Consider the following 22401-nt stretch of genomic DNA (forward strand, 5'->3'; position numbering starts at 1 on the left):
TTAATTCTACGTGGCATTGATTCAATAAGGTGCTGAAAGCATTCTTTAGAAATGTTGGCCCATATTGATAGGATAGCATCTTGCAGTTGATGGAGATTTGTGGGATGCACATCCAGGGCCCGAAGCTCCTGTTCCACCACATCCCAAAGATGCTCTATTGGGTTGAGATCTGGTGACTGTGGGGGCCATTTTAGCACAGTGAACTCATTGTCATGTTCAAGAAACCAATTTGAAATGATTCGAGCTTTGTGACATGGTGCATTATCCTGCTGGAAGTAGCCATCAGAGGATGGGAACATGGTGGTCATGAAGGGATGGACATGGTCAGAAACAATGCTCAGGTAGCCCGTGGCATTTAAACGATGCCCAATTGGCACTAAGGGGCCTAAAGTGTGCCAAGAAAACATCCCCCACACCATTACACCACCACCACCACCAGCCTGCACAGTGGTAACAAGGCATGATGGATTCATGTTCTCATTCTGTTTACGCCAAATTCTGACTACCATTTGAATGTCTCAACAGAAATCGAGACTCATCAGACCAGGCAACATTTTTCCAGTCTTCAACTGTCCGATTTTGGTGAGCTCGTGCAAATTGTAGCCTCTTTTTCCTATTTGTAGTGGAGATGAGTGGTACCCGGTGGGGTCTTCTGCTGTTGTAGTCCATCCGCCTCAAGGTTGTGCGTGTTGTGGCTTCACAAATGCTTTGCTGCATACCTCGGTTGTAACGAGTGGTTATTTCAGTCAAAGTTGCTCTTCTGTCAGCTTGAATCAGTCGGCCCATTCTCCTCTGACCTCTAGCATCAACAAGACATTTTCGCCCACAGGACTGCCACATACTGGATGTTTTTCCCTTTTCACACCATTCTTTGTAAACCCTAGAACTGGTTGTGCGTGAAAATCCCAGTAACTGAGCAGATTGTGAAATACTCAGACCGGCCCGTCTGGCACCAACAACCATGCCACGCTCCAAATTGCTTAAATCACCTTTCTTTGCCATTCTGACATTCAGTTTGGAGTTCAGGAGATTGTCTTGACCAGGACCACACCCCTAAATGCATTGAAGCAACTGCCATGTGATTGGTTGATTGGATAATTGCATTAATGAGAAATTGAACAGGTGTTCCTAATAATCCTTTAGATGAGTGTATATATTCCATGTAAAGGGTCTACATTGGACAAGACATTTACACATTTTAGTTTACATAATTAATGTTCTTGACATTTTCACCAATTACCGTTGTAGTCACCTGTAGTATGGTGTTTCTTTTGAGTCATGGGGTTCACTGTAGAAAGCGGACAAAAACTATGTCGTGATCTTACAGTAAATTTCCCCTTGGGGATTAGTAAAATAACTATCTACTGGGTATTGGTCCATGGCGGGAGTTCTTGCATTTTGGCTGACCTTTCCATTCTTACTCATTTTTATTTTTTCAAAACTGGCAAGGTGATCATATAGCATGGGATCTTCTTCAGTGAAAATCACTTAGCTGGGGAGAATAAAGATGAGTAGCTGAGTCTGCAATAGAAGTTTGTACATTTAGAAGAATAAGATATGTACAGTGAACCCTCGTTTATCACAGTTAATCCATTCCAGACTCTACCATGATAAATGAATTTTCGCGAAGTAGGATTATTTATAAATCGAATATTTTTGCAGTTAGAGTATAGAAAACCTGTTTACGACCTTCTAAATAAATTTTTTAACATTATTAGAGCCCTCTAGACATGAAATAACACACTTTAGTCACCATTACACTCGTATTACCCAATATATTAGACAAAATAAGAGAAAATAAGACATATTAGACATTACAAATATATTATTACTAGGCTCACCCGCCTTTTAAGGCGACCGAATTTTATCCTCAATTTGTTTGCGCTCCATGTGTACATCAGGCATGTAAGTGTAGGGAATGAGAACATCATAGTGCCCATTCATAACATCTCCCGAAAACCTAAGTTTTTCTTATCCCCTCGAGTGCCTGTCCAAAGTCGTACAATGTCAGCCCGAATCTGTACCGCTAAAGACGGAGTTTCATGCACTAAATAAGCTATAGATGAGAATAAGCAAGCACCATCTCCCCTGATATTTACTACGCGGTGAGGCATTTGTACTCCATCACCATTAATTATTTCCAGAGACATAATTTTGTCTATTTTTCCAGCGCATCACGCACAAAAGCAAGGGGATGATGGGAGCAGCAGAACTCTGCTCACATCGCGTCGCTTCGTACCGCAAGCTGCAAGTAGTAAGTCTGTGATAAGCGGAATACCAGTACGCTTTGAACTCACGGGATGGAAGGACAATCCTGAGCGCTTTTATATAGTAGATTATTGTACTGTACATTTAATTACACACACACACAGTTCTTACACACAACCACTAACCTATGAAGGCACGACCTCAGTAGGAGAGTCTTCAGGTGGTGCAGTATCTTCAGCAGGTGCGTCGTTGTCTTCTTCCGCTGAAGGAGTACTAAGAGTAGTAGGTGTGCGGCTGAAGAACATCTTGATAGGCAGTTGCTGGCTCTGTCTTTTCATATGCGTGAGGAGGCTTTTGTAGGGTATCGCCATCTTTAATCATATCCACGAGTTTCACCTTCTCCTGGATAGTAAGCATCTTCCTCCGGCGCTTAGTTTTATTGTCAGAAGGCTTAGAAAAAGCAGCACGTTTAGGAGCCATCGTAGGGCTTAGATAAAAGTTCTCAGAAAGCGCATGCGTAGCGACGTAAGCGTGTATGAGAAAAAATCACGATAGAGTGAAGCCGCGAAAGTCGAAGCGTGATATAGCGAGGGATCACTGTAATCCGTTTGGTGCGATGTCCTGAATGAGACTTACTCATTTTTCTATGTTTGTTAATGAGAATTGCCTCTTTTATTTATGCTTTGTTCATTTGTCCCCGGACAAACCTCCTGATTTATCAATTTCTTTATTTGCAGATTGTAAGCAGGAGAGTACGACGGCAGCTACAAACCGTAAGTGTCAAGAGGCTGGTTCTGCAGCTTCTTTAATTATATTTTATGTAATCTGTTATCACAATTATGCCATTACTTACTCCTGTTCGCTTTCAAACTTTGTGATAATAAAGACATTTGCAGGCTGCCAGGGAGGCAAACAGAGTTCCAGCAAGAAAATAAGCATGGAAATAGATATTGACACACAATGTATTATGTCCTGTACTAAGTGAGGAGAAATGGTTGTGAAGACGATCACATTCAAATAGTTGATAACTGAAGTGTGAGGCAGTGATGCGAATGTCTTTCACTACGGTGCTTTAGTCATGCAGGTAACATCACACAATTTCACCTGACAGTTTTGAGTATTTACTAATACTCCAATGAGAGAGTTGTTTGCTGTTGTGCCTGGACATAACAGTAAGAATACGCAGAGTAAAGATGACAGAGTTCATGGTGTTGTGTGTAAATGGGTGCAGTTTGCTCACACACAGGAAGCAGAGGAGTGACGGTGCAAGGACCCTTATCAAAATTGGCCGATGTTAAGAGTGGTGTCCTACAGTGATCAGTTTGTTTTTAATATATATAAATGATACAGATAGGAATATAAATTCAAGCTGGTTAAGTTTGCATTTGATACCAAGCTAGGAGGATTGGCAGATAATCTTGAATCCATTGATTCATTACAGAGGGGCTTGGGCACATTTGGGGCAGGTAAAATGTAATGTAATGTAAGTAAATGTAAAGTGTTACATATAGGAAGTAAAAATGTGAGGTCTGAATACACAATGGGCGGTCTGAAAATCAAAAGTACATCTTATGAGAAGGATTTAGGAGTCATAGTGGACCTAACAGAATGTCAGGTTATATAGCGCCCTGATATGCACAGTACAAGTGCAAGATGGTTTTGCTGAAGTTTTATAACCCACTGGTGAGGCCTCACCTGCAGGCCCGTGTGCAGTTTTTGGACTACGAAAAAGGACAAAGCAGCACTAGAAAAGGTCCAGAGAAGAGCGACTAGGCTGATTCCAGGGCTACAGGGAATAAGTTATGAGGAAAAATTAAAAGAGCTGAACCTTTACAGTTTAAGAGAAAGGAGATTATGAGGAGACATGATTGAAGTGTTTAAAATTATGAAGGGAATTGATACAGTGGATCCCAGTCGGAAGCGCAGATAGAAACTTGTTAAGGGAACATTTCATGCAAACCGCTGAAAATTTAATTCACACATGGAATAAGTCAGCCAGTATTGTGGTAAACTGTAGATGTTTAGGGACCTTCAAAACTCAATCGGATGTCATTTTGGAGAAATGAGGTGCAAAGAAGATTGAAGAACTTAGATTGTTTAAATGGGTTGTTCAGGTCAAGATTGTTATACCGTTCTAATATCTTCTCAAAAAAAGATGATCTTGTCTTCTTACCAAATGAAACAGTTGTCATTTTTTCTACAGGTAGATGCTTTTTACAATGTGACTGACCTATAATGGTTAGAATTTAAAGTATATGTGTACATGAGGGGCAGGTCCCGGGTCCTCCTAGAATGGAGTTTGCTTGTTCTCTCCATGTCTCTGTGGGTTTCCTCCCACCTTCCAAAGACATGCAGAGTATGTGAATGGGTGGTGCTAAATTGGCCTGAGTGTGTGTGTTTGATTTGTCTTCCCCCTGCGAAGAACTGGTGCCCTGTTCAGAGTTTGTTCCTGTGAAGAGCGACTAGGCCGATTCCAAGGCTACAGGGGATGAGTTACCAGAACAGATTTAAAGAGCTGAGCCTTTTCAATTTAAGCAAAAGAAGAGGTGACATGATTGAAGTGTTTAAAATTTTGAAGGGAATTAATCCAGTGGATTGAGACTGTGACTTTAAATTGAATTCATCAAGAACACGAACACTGTGATCTGATTGTCAAAGTTTAATTGTGAGCAAACTGAACTTTAAACTTCATTTATCTATCTATCTGTCTGTCTCTCTCAGGCAGAGCTCTTTTTGCTAAATCTGCTGAAAGAAATGTGTCTTTGGTAGACTGTTTAAATTCAATGTAATATATTTGAAATGATTATTTTAGCAAATTTAAAATAGATTATACAGTAGACTGTCAAGATCTCTAGGGAACTGGTTACCCAGTTAGCCCCTGAAGAGTCATTGAGTGCCGCCTGTTACTTTACACCATAAGAGTCAATGGTGCAGAAAACACAGATGGTGGCAGAAATGCCCGCCTATAGGGTAAGAACAAAAAAAGATGTGTGTTGCAAGTAGAGTGCTGCCTTTATGTGCTTTCAGTTTCATGATGATGATGTTCGGTAGTATCAGATATCTGTGCATAATGGGCCACCCAGGTATACATTTCTCTTCTAGCTGCATCCTGCTTCTTATGGACATTTGTTAGTTTCACAAAACTTATCAAATTTATACATTTTTGTTCTTTAGCCTCTTTTTTAATTATGCATTTATGACCCTGGTATTTCACAAAGTAGGTGAAGCTTTCAAATTATTCAGTTGTTCAGTAATTGATCATTTCAAGAAGGTTTGCATTCATTGTTTATCCATCCGTTCATGTGCCACATCAGCTATGCCAAGTCTAAGGACTTAGGCCTGGCCACGTCAGTGCACAATGGGGCACCGATCCACAGCAAGACAAAGTCACCTGCAATAAGACTGTTTTAAACGTGACAGTTAATTTAACTTGAATATCTTAGGCGGATTGCATTTTATTGATCTTTGAGATGTAAGAAGAAAACCGAAACACTTAAGTGTGTGGGATGTGCAAATGCCACACACACAAAGTTAGAGGATGGAGGCAGCAGTGCTCGCCGGTAATTCAGAATCTCGGCCCTTGGTTGTGAATGTTTTTCAGTTATGTATATACTATATATTCTCAAGATGATGTAAAGTATTTAACATTCAGAAATGTCTGTTTAAATATCCTTTAATACAAAGATGATATTGTGTATTTACACTAATTTTATTAGACATTTTTCTTCCTGTTACACTGGATTAAATTCGCTCAGTGAGTGGAGACAAAAGATATTTGTTGCTCTTATCCAGAGTGACTTACAAATCATTTATACAGATATTTCTATTTTAAGTGACCGAAAAAGTGACTTACGGGTTGGCGTTTGGGTGGTCCTATCACATACTGAGACTATGCTGGGGATCAGTCTGGCAAGCTTGTGTTTAAGGTAGTGTTCATCATTAGAAAGTTGAGTTACATTATTGCTACATTATGGTGGTTTTATATTCCATGATCAGAAATACTGCCAATGGAAGTGTCTAAATAGTGAGTGAATAATATCCAGCTGCAAGGAGGTGACTTTTTAGGTATTAAGTCACACTACTTCCATGGGAAAGGTGCTATATAAATAAAATGTATTATTATTTATTTTATTATTGTTGTTATTATTATACTGTCTTCTTTTTTTTTTTTTTTAACAAAGTCAGCTTAAAATCACGTTACAACAAGCACATCACAATTCTGTTGAAAACACGATGAACAATTTTACAAAATATTGGCCTGAATGAGAAGCACAACAATGGAACAATGCCCTGATCAGGTCTACTTTAAAACACCCTAAAGTTTAAAGCTCAGTTCACTGCAAGACAAAGCTACACTTAATCATTTTTCTGTTACATTCCATGATCCCACAGACGTCCCTGGAAAGCAGGGAGATATCCATTAGCATACTACAGGCAGGCATATCATGTCACAGTTGCCAGACTCTGTGGATGAAGTTGTTCTGTTCAGCCATGACTGCAGACTTAATTTCAATGGATTGGCAGGACAGATGACCATCTAAAACACAGATGTCGAACTCCAGGTCTGGAGGGTCGCAGTGGCTACAGGTTTTCATTCTAACCCCTTTCCTAATCAGTGGCCTGTTTTTACTGCTAATTCACATTTTAATAGCCCTGTTAGAAGGATTCAGTCCGCTGAATTGATTCGTTTCCTCCTTAAAATGCAGCCAAATAAAAATAAGAATTGAAATGAGCCAACAGATGACCAAGTAAACTGGGGCTTCAAACTCCCACCAGTTTCTTAATGAGAAGTCGATTCTTGCTGTTAATTAAACCCGTTATTTAATTCCACGGCTTGCTGTTGCTCTCGTTCTGCCACAGCTGACATTTCCAAAATGGTTGATTTTCCGTTTCTCATAAGTACATCGTCAAAAGTGTTTTGGTGAGTTGAGACATCAACCTTACCGAGACCTTCACCTTTCTTTATTTTCAGATATTGTGTGATGTGGCGGCTTGTTTTGTGTCTCATTATTGTTTGGCTGCTAATTAAAGAAAAAGAAACAACTAAAGGGTCTGAGTCACGTTAATTAAAAGAAGTAATCGGCAGCAAAAACTGGTCACTAATTAAGAAGATAGTTAGATTGAAAACCTGCAGCCACTGTGGCACTCGAGGACTGGAGTTTGACACCCCTGATCTAAAAGATCATTTCAGATGTATCACCAGCACCGCTGTTGAAACAGCAGGCATACATAATACCAATATCCACGACAGGACGGTGAGAGACAGGTTGCGTGCTGCTGGCTGTAGAGTATTGTAACTTTGCAGAGACCCTCTGCTCCAGGGGTCTCAAACTCCGGGCCTGGAGCACAACTGTGGTTGTAGGTTTTCATTCTAACCCTTTTCTTAATTACTGGCCAGTTTTTTGCTGCTGATTAACTTCTTTTCTCCATTTTAATTGACTTTATTTTTTAAGATTCAGTATTCTGGATTGCTTCATTTATTTCTTGAATGGCACCCAGGCAGAAATGAGATGTGAGGAAAGCCAACCAAGTCAGCGCCTCAAATTCCAGCGAATTTTACTCCAAGCAACTTTCTTAATTGGAAGATGATTCTTGTTGCTAATTAACCCTGGTGTTTAATTCCATGGCTTGCTGCTGCTCTCATTCTGCCAGTATAGACATAGATAGATAGATAGATAGATAGATAGATAGATACTTTATTAATCCCAAGGGGAAATTCACATAATCCAGCAGCAGTATACTGATACAAAGAAACAATATTAAATTAAATAGTAATAAAAATGAAAAGAATTAAAATAAAATTAATGTTCGCATTTACTCCCCCGGGTGGAATTGAAGAGTCGCATAGTGTGGGGGAGGAACGATCTCCTCAGTCTGTCAGTGGAACAGGACAGTGACAAAAGTCTGTCACTGAAGCTACTCCTCTGCCTGGAGATGACACTGTTCAGTGGATGCAGTGGATTCTTCATGATTGACTGGAGTTTGCTTAATGCCCGTCGCTCTGCCACAGATGTTAAACTGTCCAACTTTAATCCTACAATGGAGCCTGCCTTCTTAACAAGTTTGTCCAGGCGTGAGGCGTCTTTCATCTTTATGCTGCCTCCCCAGCACACCACCGCGTAGAAGAGGGCACTCGCCACAACCGTCTGGTAGAACATCTGCAGCATCTTACTGCAGATGTTGAAGGATGCCAACCTTCTCAGAAAGTATAGTCTGCTCTGAGCTTTCTTACATAGAGCATCAGTATTGGCAGTCCAGTCCAATTTGTCATCCAGCTGCACTCCTAGATATTTAAAGGTCTGCACCCTCTACACAATCACCTCTGATGATCACAGGGTCCACGAGGGGCCTGGGCCTCCTAAAATCCACCACCAGCTCCTTGGTCTTGCTGGTGTTAAGGTGTAAGTGGTTTGAGTCGCACCATTTAACAAAGTCCTTGATTAACTTTCTGTACTCCTCCTCCTGCCCACACCTGATGCAGCCCACAATAGCAGTGTCATCAGCGAACTTTTGCACGTGGCAGGACTCCGAGTCATATTGGAAGTCTGATGTATATAGACTGAACAGGACCGGAGAAAGTACAGTCAATTTTCTTTTTTGTAAGCTTACCATCAAAATGTTTTGTGAACCTGAGTAGATCAGCATTAACGAGTCCTTCACCTTTTTTTATTTTCAGATACTGTATGATAGACACAGATGAGCTGGCCATGTGTTGGCTTATTTTGTATATCGGTATTGTTTGGGTGCTAATTAAGGAGAAAAAAAAATGGAGTTTAAATCTTCAAGAGCATTTAAAGAAGTTAATTAGCAACGAAAAACCGGTCGCTATTTAAGAAAAGAGTTAGAATGAAAGCCTGCAGCCACTGAAACACTCCAAGACCGGGATTAGAGACTCCAGGGCAAAGGGTCACACCTCTTTCATGTCCGATCTTACAGTCAGACAATGCCAGGCCACAGACAGCTGGTGTGATGACTACTATTCTAAGGAATGTTGTGCTGCAGGTACTTCCTTGGCACGCCTTCTCTTTACTTGTGACCTTAACCCCACAGAGCACCTTTGGGATGCCCTGGATTGCAGTAGGCAAAGAGGAGACCCTTTGCTTTGCTATTATTCTGCCAAAATGGATTTAGGTAGACCAAAAGTAAATGATGGGTCACAAGAAACAACTGAAGCCAAAAATGTGCTGAAGTTGAAAACCAGAGAAACCATTCCTATTTTTTATCTATGTAAATTCTATGCAAATCAAAATTGAAGTCAGAAAGTACTGTCATTAAATTTTCGCCTTAAATTGAAACATGAAACACTTAGAAAATATGTTAGTAAAAGTTAATACTTGGACAATGATTGCTTCCCGACTCTGAATTACACACCTGCAGCAACCATGCAATGTGTAGTGTTGGCAAAACCCAAAAACATTAGTAAACAGTTCCGTACATAATTTCCAAAATTTCATAACAATAATTTATTAATCAAATAAAATGGATACAGTGCATTCAGAAAGCATTAAGACTCTTGTCACTTTTTTCTCATTTTTATTCTGTTCCAGCCTTAGGGTAAAATTGATTGAATTCATTTTCTCACTCATCGAGCAACAATCAAGACGCCAGAATGACAAAGCGAAAACGGCATTTAGGAATTTTTGCAAATATATTTAAAACAAAAGACAAAAACTGGAATAGCACAATGAGACAAGTATTCAGACCCTTCGCTATGACTCGGGTGCATCCCATTGTATTGTACATCTTTGAAATCATTATACAGATGTTTCTTTTTTAAGTGACCGAAAAAGTGACTTACGGGGTGGTGTTTGGGTGGTCTTATCACATACTAAGACTATGCTGGGGATCAGTCTGGCAAGCTTGTGTTTCATCGTTAGAAAGTTGAGTTACATTATTGCTACATTATGGTGGTTTTATATTCCATGATCAGAAATACTGCCAGTGGAAGAGTCTAAATAAAAATAGTGAATAATATTCAGCTGCAAGGAGGTGAAGACTTTTTAGGTACTAAGTCACACTGCTTCCATGGGAAAGGTGCTATATAAATAAAATGTATTATTTATTGTATTGTTGTTGTTATTATTATTATTGTACTGTCTTCCTTTTTTAACATAGTCAACTTAAAATCACATTTTTAACACGCACATCACAATTCTATTGAAAACACGATGAACAATTTTACAAAATATTGGCCTGGAGGAGAAGCACAACAATGGAACAATGCCCTGATCGGCATTTAGGAATTTTTGCAAATATATTTAAAACAAAAAACAAAAACTGGAATAGCACAATGAGACAAGTATTCAGACCCTTCGCTATGACTCGGGTGCATCCCATTGTATTGTACATCTTTGAGGTCTCTCCACATCTTGTTTGGAGTCCACCTGTGGTCAATTCAGTCAATTGCGAATGACTAGTAAAGACACACACCTGTCTATAGTCGGTCCCACAGTTGAGTTAAAAAAAAAAAAAAAAAAGAGCCATGTTCCCGAAGAACACAGAGACAGGAATTTCTCGAGGCACAGATTTTGGGAATACTACAGCACTGAAGGTTCCCAAGAGCACAGTGGTCTTTATAATTCTTAAATGGAATAAGTTTAAAACAACCGCTAGCTGGCTGCTTGGCCAAAGTGAGCAATCAAGGGAGAAGGGCCTTGGTAAAAGAGGTGACCAAGAACCTAATGATCACTCTGCTGAGTTCCAGATAACATGTGTGCTTGTGAAACATCCAGAAGGACAACCATATTGCATCATCCACATGTGAATGTATCCAGACCTATTCCCACAAACTCATGCACATGTATTTTTAATAAACTATTGTGTCATGCATGCACATCAAATGGTCACCTTCCGTGCTCGTCAGAAGTAAACTGTACCCCTCCAGGACGTGTCCCCTGTGGTCAATTCAATTAATTGTCCACATGACTAGTAAAGGCGCACACCTGTCTATGGAAGGTCCCATAATTGAGTGAAAAGTAAGCTTTAAGGTTCAAAGAATTGCCTGAAGTGCACAGAGACAGGATTTTCTTGAGGCACAGTTATGGGGAAACAAATATTTATGCTGCACTGAAGATTCCCAAGAGCACAGTGACCATAATTTTTGAAATCGAATAAGTTTGAAATAACCATGACTCTTCCTAGAACTTAGCTAGCTTTCCAAGCTGAATCCCCACTCTGTGTATATTGGCATGTGCAACCCCGAGGGGGGAAGCTTGATTAAGAAATTGCAAGCCTTGGGCTGACTCTGATGGAACCGGGGGGGATAGTGTGACAGAGTGGGTTGCCTGTGACCATGGGTGAGCAGAGTATGGCAGAAAGGTGGGTTTGTGTGTGTGCGTGAGTGTGTGTGTGTGTGTGTTTGTGAGCCAGGTGAGTGGGAGTTATCAATTACATTCTTGGGTATCCTTTTGCTCATACTGATGTGTGAAAGCTGGTATTGGTTCTAATGTCAAAATTTTATTATCAATCCAGCTCTACTGCATTGTATGCATTGAAGGTCTGGGTGAGCATTCATTTGTTTGTTAGCTCTCGCACACTCGCACACACACACACACACACACACACACACAAAGACAGGCTCACCGCTATGAGTTAAGACAAAATCAGACCTGTTTGATTTATTAGGTGAGTTGCTGGGGATGTCAGACCACATGACTGGCGGTCTCGAGCACTGCTCACGACTCTCTAAGTGTCTGAAAATCACTAGAAAAGTTGTGTACAGTGACAGGGCCTTAAGCTGCAGTTTTATTTCTTAGCTGTGTATTGAACCTTGATGATTGGTAGCATTTTGATGGATACAGCAGTTTCAGCGTTGATGCCATCAGCAAAGGTTCTTGATTGGCAAAACTTGCATTGATAGATCATTTTGAAAACCCCAACAAAAGTTTTGTTTGTTGGTGCTTCAGTTATAAGGTTCTAAATTTAATTCTGTATCATCCAAAAATTTTATTTGCTATTGAAAATGGGTTCATAAATATCAAATATTGTTTTTCATCGGTACCTTTCTGATCATTATATATACATTAAAAACATGTTTTCCCTTCATTCCACCATTTTAATTTTGGAATGAATGTGATTATTCTGAAATGAAACTCCCATCTTTGCATTTTTGCTTTCCAGTTTCAGATGTAAATGCCCTGTTTTCTTTATTATGGAGAATAAAAGTGTTATGTGTATAGTGTGCATTAAACAAAAGGGGAAATACCAAATAATTTATTATTAATAATATACAGTATTTGAGACCAAAGGTGCAAGTTAAAAAGAAAGGCAATGTTTAAGCTATTGAGACTTTATCAGGTGTGTGCTTAAAACAGAATAAGCAGGTATGATATAAAGGTCAGGGTGGGGTGAATAAGGGGGAGGCTATGAAAGCCAGAAAAGATTAAAAGAACGGAAGACCTGTGTGGACAATAAGCCTTTCATCTGAGAAGATAAAGGTAAGGTTTAAAAAAGTTAGTGTGGTGTTAATTACTGGATGAATTTTTGGCCTTTACTGCTTTTCTTTTAGAGCATTCACATGTGCTTCAATAACCCGATTATTCTCAAACACCAGATTTCTAAAATGGCATGTAAAACCTTATTCCGGTTAGAGAAATCGACTTGTTGGCCTCTGAGAAGCCTGATCGTCAGAGGTAGTTTTCTCCACGAATAATCTGATTATGTGGCCATGTAAACACACAAACGGGTTACAGTTAAGGATTATGTAGTCTGCACAAATTATGTAGTCAGCCTGTGTCTGTATTTCCTTCATGCACACTTTCAGCAGCCATCCACAAAGTACATTTCCTCAGTCAAATAGATTGCATCATTCCTTCTCCTATCTGAAATAATCTGTCTCAATATTTCAGAAATTGCTAAATTTATGTTCATGAGCTGAACGTACAGAAATATGGCGTTATTTCAGTGCCACTATTCTGAGCACACGTAAAAAAATATTGAGCGCACGTAAAAAAAGATTGCAAGTGCAAGTGTTGCATTTTGAAGAGAAATTTATTTTGAGCGTACAAAAGCTGAATTTGAGTGAACAAAATTCATTGCTGCGTGCAAAAAATGTATTTCAGTGTTTGCGCTTATCCATATACACACACACAATAGCACCCCCTCTCGCTCAGTTTATTCATTTGCGCTTGCTCGCAATGTGTTGCTTGCGCTCACAACATTCTCTGCTGCGAGCGCTCAACTCTCTGTACACCGTTATAAGTGTGCCACAAAACCAACCAATCACAGACTTGGTTTCAAAAATTCTGATTGGCTCTTACGGTCTCCAATCAGCTCGCTTGCTGCTGCATTCCGGAAACAGTCAGTTGGCATGGTTGTATAATGCAACTACATTATACTACACCAACGATAGTCTTAACAAATAATATATTTTAAAATAAAATAATTAAAGATATTATCCGCAAATTGGGGTTTAATTAAGTTTAGCTGGATTTAGCTACATTTCGGACTGTTTCCGAACATCATTGGCTGATCTCTAAGCTACAAAAAACACACACACACAATCCTTACAGTGCTGCCAGCTTTGTCTAGTTGGAAATAAACCTTGTGGAGAAAACAGATAAAGATTAGAGTGGAAGATGCAATTGTCTGATAGGCAGTAAATCCAAATGGTGTTTCACAAGAGACTTGTGTAGTTTATAAGCAGCCTCTTGAAGGTCTTCATTATATGGGATGTAAGAACCAAGGGCCTGTAGTAAAAAGATGAAGAAAGGCTGTCCTTTTTTGGAACTTGAATAATTCAGGATGTTCTCCACAGCAGTGACACTTTCCATGGCCTTAGCTGACAGACTAAGGTAGCAGAGGACACCACAAGGTCAGTACAGGACAGCACAAATACTTGAGGACTGACTCCAACTTGTCCCATGGCTTTTCCTGTGTGTAGCCCTGTCTGTTGTCTCCTTACTTAGTCATCGGATATGGACAGCCCTTACTAATCATCAGATATGGACGTGTCATACTACTTGAAGTGGTAGGTGTTGTTGATACAGTCTGGATGGTGTTCATGAGCTTCCCACTGGAAGAAGATGGAGGAAGAAGCAGGGAAATAAAAAATAAATGGTTTAGGGCATCAGCTTTGTCCATGTTGTATTCCAGCACCTGTCCCCTGGATTGCTTGAGTGACCAGCCCATTCCAAACATCTTACTACATTGATGAGGGTAAATATGGAACATGAAGCCATGCCAAAACATTTCTTGTATGTAATTTTATTATCTCTTTTATACAGGTCAGGAATGAGGGCCAAGTTACAGGAATGGCTCTTTCACCTTTGTTAAAAGGTATAAACATAGTTACACTTTGTCTATCAATCTTTTGATTTAAAATTTAAAAATGTAGTTTTAATGAAGAAAGATGAAAACACGTTTTTCTGTTGTCTCTAGGATGTGCCCTGCTTTGGCACTTATAAGAGGCAAGCCATGTTGATGTGAGTCTTGCATCAGGAAGGACTGTGTACAAAAAATTGATTTCTGTAGTGATGATGAAACATTCAAGTCCCATGAAATCAAAAACTCTCCAATATTTTGTGAGCAGTTTTACGAAGAGTATGCATTGCTAACGGAATGGATCTTGACCCTTTGCTGTGACAAAGATTGTCATGACAAGTCAAGCATTTCAAAATTGAAGGACCCTGTAGCCCCTTCTGGAAGAGCAATGGGTGGATTGATTTTAGTCAATCAATTACTGGCCTTTCTTTTGGTAATGCTAATAATTAATGACATGTATCTGTAAGTCATCCTCTTTATTACCTTAGTTAGATTTCTCTTAAAGGTTGGGGTTTCCTAGGCATTAGACTTCTTTTCCAGTAATTGAACCACGATTGTTTTAAGAAATAGAATAATGCTATTTATTGACATACATGAGAATATAGAAATGGGATAATTGCTTATATATATTGACATAAATGAAGGGATCTAAGACAGAAGAGACACTTGAACATTTAACACAGAGGAGGCTGTTCAGAGTTCATTTAGAATTTTTCTTGATTTTTATACAAGCTCTTACCCTTAGTATTTCAGTTCTGGAATTTTAGTGTGATATCAGTGATGACTGAGAGTGTGCAAAACCATTAAGCTTCACCTGAGGCTGTGTTGTCTCCAATGCAGGTTTAAAAACTTCTAAAAGGTAAAAAGTTTACCAGAAACAATTAAGCATAATCTTGTTGCTCTGTATTAATTAAAGCTGAGAAAGCATGGGCTTTTGCCAGCATTGTACTAGTTAGATAGATAGATACTTTATTAATCCCAAGGGGAAATTCACATAATCCATCAGCAGTATACTGAAACAAAAATACTTAGGATTCTGGTTTATCAAGGAACAGGTAAAAAGAGTTCTGATAACAAAACTATAAGAGTGTTGTATGAGTCCATAATGGCTGGTTGATATGGACTTAAATTGTTATTGTGATTATTTTGACCCAAAATGCGATATTTAATATTTCTCTGTATGCTTTCAAAATTCATTAAAAACTGAATGTCAGAATGAAGTGCTCACAAAGTGGTGTGTTCGTTTAATCATCTAAAAAAGTCCAGCAAAAGATGTTGCCAGTCCTTAGGTGAAATATAAACAAACAGATTTGTCTCTCAATTCTACAGTAGATTCAAGGGTCATTCATTGGAGCTCCGTCTGGCAGCTTCCTCTGGATGTAAGACACCTCCTTCTGGGCATCTGGGTTTCTTAAAGCAGGTGAACTGGAAGGGCTGTGTCACTGGGTGGTTTCTCGGTGCCGTGGGGAGAGAAGGAGAAAAGAATTCTAGTGATGCTCCCTGTTTCGCCCCATTGGGTTTATTACTTATTTCAACTGAGCCTGTGACGAGATCCTCCAATGCGCATAAGTGACAATACGATATCTATGCAGAATCTAAAACCTGGTATGTTTTCTTCTAGTCATATTATGAGATGTTACCAAAGGGCAAAGGAAACATTTCTTATTCTTCTTAACATGTTACAAAATCATGAATACCTGTGCTGCAAAGGAACCACTCAATTAATATGTTTTTTCCAACCATTTTTGCTTTATATCTTCTCTACTTATTTTTAAGGTTCCTTTGTATCTATTGTAACACCACATGGGTTGGGAAGTACTGATCCAAGATATTAACTACTACTAATTATTGCAAAATGGGTTGAATCACACTGCAGACCTCTAAAAATTAATTGAAGATACATGGCTGAGAGACCTAATTTAACAAGATCTGACAATTCATACACATTACCTTCACATGGAACAATTGTGACATGCATCAAGAATTTCTAGTATATGAAAGACACGGGTATTTGCAGTTTGAGCAGCTAAGAAGCAGTTGTGTAGCAGTCACATTCACAGGGGACTGCTTACTGGACATTGTGACATTTTGCAATTAAAATTTGTAATCTTTTTGTAGGATGTAAGCATTATATTGCAGGTGCCAGATAAAAAAAAAAAGTTAACCCAGCACCACGATGTGACATAAAAACAACCCTTGGTGAAAGTTAAAAATAAACAACCATTACAGCCAGATTTAGTGCCTCCAAAATGTTTGGGGCAAGAATTCATTTTTTCTTCATTTCCCCCTCTGCTGCACAGTTTAAAATTGCAAATCAAGTAATTCAGATTTATGATTAAAGTGCACATTGCAGACTTTTATGTAAGGGATTTGTATACAGGGTGGCACAGTGGGTAGCGCTGCTGCCTTGCAGTTAGGAGACCTGGGTTTGCTTCCCGGGTCCTCCCTGCGTGGAGTTGGCATGTTCTCCCCATGTCTGCGTTGGTTTCCACCGGGTACTCCGGTTTCCATCCACGGTCCAAAGACATGCAGGTTAGGTGCATTGGCGATTCTAAATTGTCCCTAGTGTGTACTTTGTGTGTGTGTGTGTGTGTGCTCGCGCCCTGCCCATAGTTTGTTTCCTGCCTTGTGCCCTGTGTTGGCTGGGATTGGCTCCAGCAGACCCCCGTAATGGATTTGTATACATTTCATTCACACTATTTAGAAATGACAAGTGTTGTACATGGTTCCCCCCCAATTTCAGTGCACCATAAAATTGGGACACATGGGTTTGTGATTCCTCAGGTGTGTTTCATTGCTACATAAGATACCTCAGCTTGCTTCTACCCTTTGGAGCCTGCAGTTGCCATTGTTCATCATGAGGACAAGTGCTTTGCCAATTAAAGTTAAAGAAGCCATTATGAGGCTGAAACACAAGAATAAAACCATCAGAGACATCGGTAAAACATTAGGATGACCTAAATCAGCTGTATGGTATATCATGAAAAAGGAAGAACACACAAGTGAGCTCAGCAATCGCAAAGGGTCTGGTAGGCCAAAGGGGACCTCCAACTGCTTATGATAGAAGAATTCTCACTATGGTCAAGGAAAAGCCCCAAATGCCTGCCTGACAGATCAGAAACAGTCTTCAGGAGGCTGATGTGTAGTGTCAACAACTATCCACAGAAGTCTTCAAGAACAGAAATACAGAGGCCATAACTGCAGGATGCAAACCACAAAAACAGAATGGCCAGATTACAGTTTGTGAAAAAGGACTTCAAAGAGCCTGCATAATTCTGGGAAAAGGTCTTGTGGACAGATGAGACAAAGATAAACCTGATCAGAGTGATGTCAAGAACAAAGTGTGTAGACAGAAGGGAGCAGCACAAGATCCAAAGCAGACCACCTCATCTGTTAAACATGGTGCTGAGGGGTGTTATGGCTTGGGCACAGGTCCTGGCACACTTCTCTTCATTGATGATTGAACTGCTGACAGCAGTGGCACATTGTATTATGATCTGCTTAAGTTCCAGTACATTTCTCCAAATTCATTGGCCAACAAGAACACCTCAACAAGATAATGAGCCAGACATACTGCCGAGGCAGCGTGGGAGTTTGTCAAAGCTAAAAGCTTCTTGAAAGGCCAAGCCCATCTTCCAGTTTAAATCCAACTAAGCAGGCCTTCCATATACTGAATAGAAAACTTAAGGGGACAAGCCCCCAAAACAAGCAAGAGCTAAAGATGGCTGCATTAGAGGTTTGGCAGAGCATCACTAGGGAACACCTTCTGCACCTAGTGAAGTCTATGAATCACAGACTTCAAGCAGCCATTGCACGCAAGGAATATGCGACAAAGTCCTCAATATGATGGCTTTAATAGACGTGCCATTGCTGTGTCCCAAACATTATGGGGCCATGTAGACAAAGTGTGGGGACTAAAATGTATGCAAATCCCCTTAAATGAAAGTCTGCAATGTACATACACTTTAGTCAGATCTGAATTGTTTGATTTATACTTTCAAACTGTGCAACAGAGGAGTAAATCAAGGAAAAAAATGTGTCTTTGTCCCAAACCTCATGGACTGTAGTTGTAGTTTTGCACACTAAGTGAAAAAATTAATCCTGTGGAATTGTTTAAATTAAATTGCAGGTTATTGTGTAACAAATGGCTTTATTTGTGTAATCAACGAATGTCAAGATGAAGGGTAAGTATACTGAGTAGCTTACCCGTATTATAGCATTGCTGATTCTAGAAAGGTGGTGTGAAATTCTTTACTGTACACACTTAACAGTTGGTACTGTAACAATGCAAGGGTTGCATCTTTATTAGGCGTAAAGACTGGTGGCCATATGTCGTAAAAGTCTACAATTTGCTTTTCTGACTCTTTTGAAGTAGCTATTTTATGGCTTAATAAAAACAATGAACCTGACATGTAAATGATGTGGGGGAGGTTCAGCTATGTCTTTGATTTTACATTAAGTTGAGCAGATGAGCTTCCTTTCTATCTTTCCCATACTACTGTCGTTAGATTAACGGCCTAAACATTTTCCTTTCATAAAGCTTGTTAATATCAAAGGTGTATTTTTAGACATATTTTTACTTTCATTATTGGCTGTTTAAGCAAAGTTTTTAATTTATTAATGATATCTGTTATTCTGGTACTAACATGGACTTCTTTAGGTTGTGAAGTTAAGTAGCGACTTTAATTTAGTCCTGTGTAACAGTTTGGGAAGGGTGAATCTCGAAACAGACTATTGCAAAATATATAGTGTTGCCTCTTCACGTGACCTTGAGGAAGTTGGTTAAAACTGTAAATGACGCAATAAACAGTTCTACTATGGGCATAGCCAAAAGTATTGATACCCTTTGACAATTTTTAAAAGGCTCACAATTTTCTTTGCAGTAGGTTGAAACGTACTAAAGTAATCAGGATCCATTATTATTTATTATGTATTCCATAGAGCAGACTCTTTGCTTTTGGCTTAAGACTTAACATGTTATTTAAGATAGATAGATACTTTATTAATCCCAAGGGAAAATTTACATACTCCAGCAGCAGAATACTAATAAAAACAATATTAAATTAAAGATTGATAACAATGAAAGTATAACAGACAGACAGACAATTTTGTATAATATTAACGATTACCCCCCCGGGTGGAATTGAAGAGCTGCATAGTGTGGTGGAGGAACGATCTCCTCAGTCTGTCAGTGGAGCAGGACGGTGACAGCAGTCTGTCACTGAAGCTGCTCCTCTGTCTGGAGATGATCCTGTTCAGTGGATGCAGTGGATTCTCCATGATTGACAGGAGTCTGCTCAGCGCCCGTCACACTGCCACGGATGTCAAACTGTTCAGCTCTGTCCCTACAATAGAGCCTGCCTTCCTCACCAGTTTGTCCAGGCGTGAGGCGTCCCTCTTCTTTATGCTGCCTCCCCAGCACACCACCGCATAGAAGGGGGCGCTCGCCACAACCGTCTGATAGAACATCTGAAGCATCTTATTGCAGATGTTGAAAGACGCCAGCCTTCTAAGTAAGTATAGTCGGCTCTGTCCTTTCTTACACAGCGCATCGATATTGGCAGTCCAGTCCAATTTATCATCCAGGTGCACTCCCAGGTATTTATAGGTCTGTACCCTCTGCACACAGTCACCTCTGATGATCATGGGGTCAATGAGGGGCCTGGGCCACCTAAACTCCACCACCAGCTCCTTGGTTATGCTGGTGTTCAGGTGTAAGTGGTTTGAGTCACACCATTTAACAAAGTCCTTGATTAGTTTCCTATACTTCTCCTCCTGCCCACTCCTGATGCAGCCCACGATAGCAGTGTCGTCAGCGAACTTTTGCACGTGGCAGGACTCCGAGTTGTATTGGAAGTCTGATGTATGTTGGCTGTACAGGACCGGAGAAAGTCCAGTCCCCTGCGGCGCTTCTGTGCTGCTGACCACAATGTCAGACCTGCAGTTCCCGAGACGCACATACTGAGGTCGGTCTGTAAGATAGTCCACGATATAGTCATTGCTTCCCAGCCTTTGTGGTGTTACATCCCAGTTTTTCACATGCTGGGGGATTCTGGGGGCCCCGGTGTGAATTTAGTGCATACATCTGAGCGAGGGGACTGGGGTAGTACCCCTTAAAGAATCAAGTGTGATTGTCTAAGCACATGGGGGAATGCCCTGCATGATCACCAGAGCGTTAGGTGAATGAAGCAGAATTGTCAATACTTTTCCTCCTTCATGAATTGAGCACAATGGTCAGAGCAGGAGTTAGTAACATCATCCAGGTTTGGCTGTGATCCACCTGCAGTGCTGCTGCCATGAATCGAGCGTGATCATCAGAGCAGTGAGGGGTTTCACCCAGGGTTGACCTTGGCACACCTGCAATACCATCCCAGGTTGGGAAACGCTGATTTGAGAAGAAAAAAAATCTAAGAAAATGGCTTAAATCCAATGCCTTAAATTTTGTGGTATACCCTATAGAGGTAATAACTGCAATCAAGTGTTTTCTGTTGCTATGGATAAGTCTTCTCCATCTTTTAACTGCCAATTTAACGGACTCTTCTTGATCAAACTGCTCCAGTGCTCGTGGATTGTTTCAGCTGTTTCAGTAGATGTTCAATTGGATTCATACCAGGACACTTCAGAATGGTCCAATGTTTTCTTTTCAACCATTCTTGGGTGCTCTTAGATGTTTGTTTTGGGTCATTATCCTAATGGATGACCTGCAACTGGAGCAAAGCTTTCTGATAATCTTCTAATTTCATTGTGTCCTGCACAGACTAAAGGCACCCAGTGCAAGAGACAGCACAGAAACCCCATAACATTAATGAGTCTCCTCCATGTTTTGTATTTTTTTTTTTGTCTTTGGTGATCGTGAGTTGCCCAAGTATCTAAAGACATTCTCCTAAGGTGACTGTGGCTTGTTTTTGAGAACTTGAGTCTTTTTGGGTCTTCTCTACCATGGATTAAACTTTCTTTCAGACAACAATGAATAGTGAGACTTGAAACTGTTGTACCTTAATCTTGATGGTCAGTCTGAATCTGACTTGCTCTTTTTCTGGGCTCTTTCTCCACAATTCAAGATATCATTTTGTTCAATCTGGGGTCATTTATTTATTTTTTTGGGCCATGTCCAGGGAGGTCATCTACAGTCCCATGGAGCTTAACCTTCTTGATAGTGTTGGCTGCTGTGGTCACAGAAACATAAAGCTTTTTGGAGATAGTGTTGTATCCCTTACTTTGGCCATGCTTGGCTATTACCTTCTTCCTTTCTTCCTCAGATATTTTTCTGCTTGCTATGTTCAAATAGGCTGAGTGATGGATTATAACATTAAAGACTGGCAGTAATTAGTTTGCTTGAGATGTCACTACAATCTAACGATGTCTTTTTACACCTAAACAGTTACAGTAAATTTGTCTTGCCTCTTTAATGTATTTTGTGTTTTTATTAAGGTGTTCATTCCTAAATCCATGGAATAAAGAATGGTGAATGCCAAGTACTTTTTTCAGTTTCAATTTATTTCATGGAAAAGTATGATTCTTTTTAAAGTGTAGTGAAAGGTTAGGAATTCTTGTGGCCATAACTGAATCTACTTTCTTAATTAGCTTATTAGTTCAATGGGCCTCTTTTGAAGTGATGTTATTAGCCCAGCACACCATGGTGTAGTAAATCACACTGATCATCACAGAGTTGTAAAAATGTATGGGACGTTATTATCTACCTTTATGGACAACAGGTTCCTAAGAAAATTAAGTGTTCTCTGACTTATATAACTCCTTTTGTGTTACAACACGGGTCCAGATTGTCATTGATGTGGACCTCCAGGTACTCGTAGCAATGCATCATCTTCACATCCACTCCCTGAATAGTGAATGGACATGGCTCTTTGGGGCAGCGGACGACAATAAGCAGTTCCTTGGTTTTGCTGATGTTAAGTTGCTGACAGTTCTTTC

The 22401-nt window shown here is 39.9% G+C and overlaps 1 protein-coding gene across 1 annotated transcript in view; it reads left to right on the forward strand.

Annotated features, from left to right (window-relative positions):
- LOC120535109 (nuclear receptor subfamily 6 group A member 1-like) overlaps nt 1-22401 on the forward strand; it is a 513305-nt gene that overhangs the window by 22182 nt on the left and 468722 nt on the right. Inside the window, exon 2 of the mRNA XM_039762693.1 lies at nt 2946-2981. Coding sequence (XP_039618627.1) covers nt 2946-2981 — 36 coding nt within the window. The remainder of the gene's footprint in view (nt 1-2945; nt 2982-22401) is intronic.

This window comes from Polypterus senegalus, chromosome 9, assembly GCF_016835505.1.
Source record: "Polypterus senegalus isolate Bchr_013 chromosome 9, ASM1683550v1, whole genome shotgun sequence".
In the NCBI taxonomy this organism is placed as follows: domain Eukaryota; kingdom Metazoa; phylum Chordata; class Cladistia; order Polypteriformes; family Polypteridae; genus Polypterus; species Polypterus senegalus.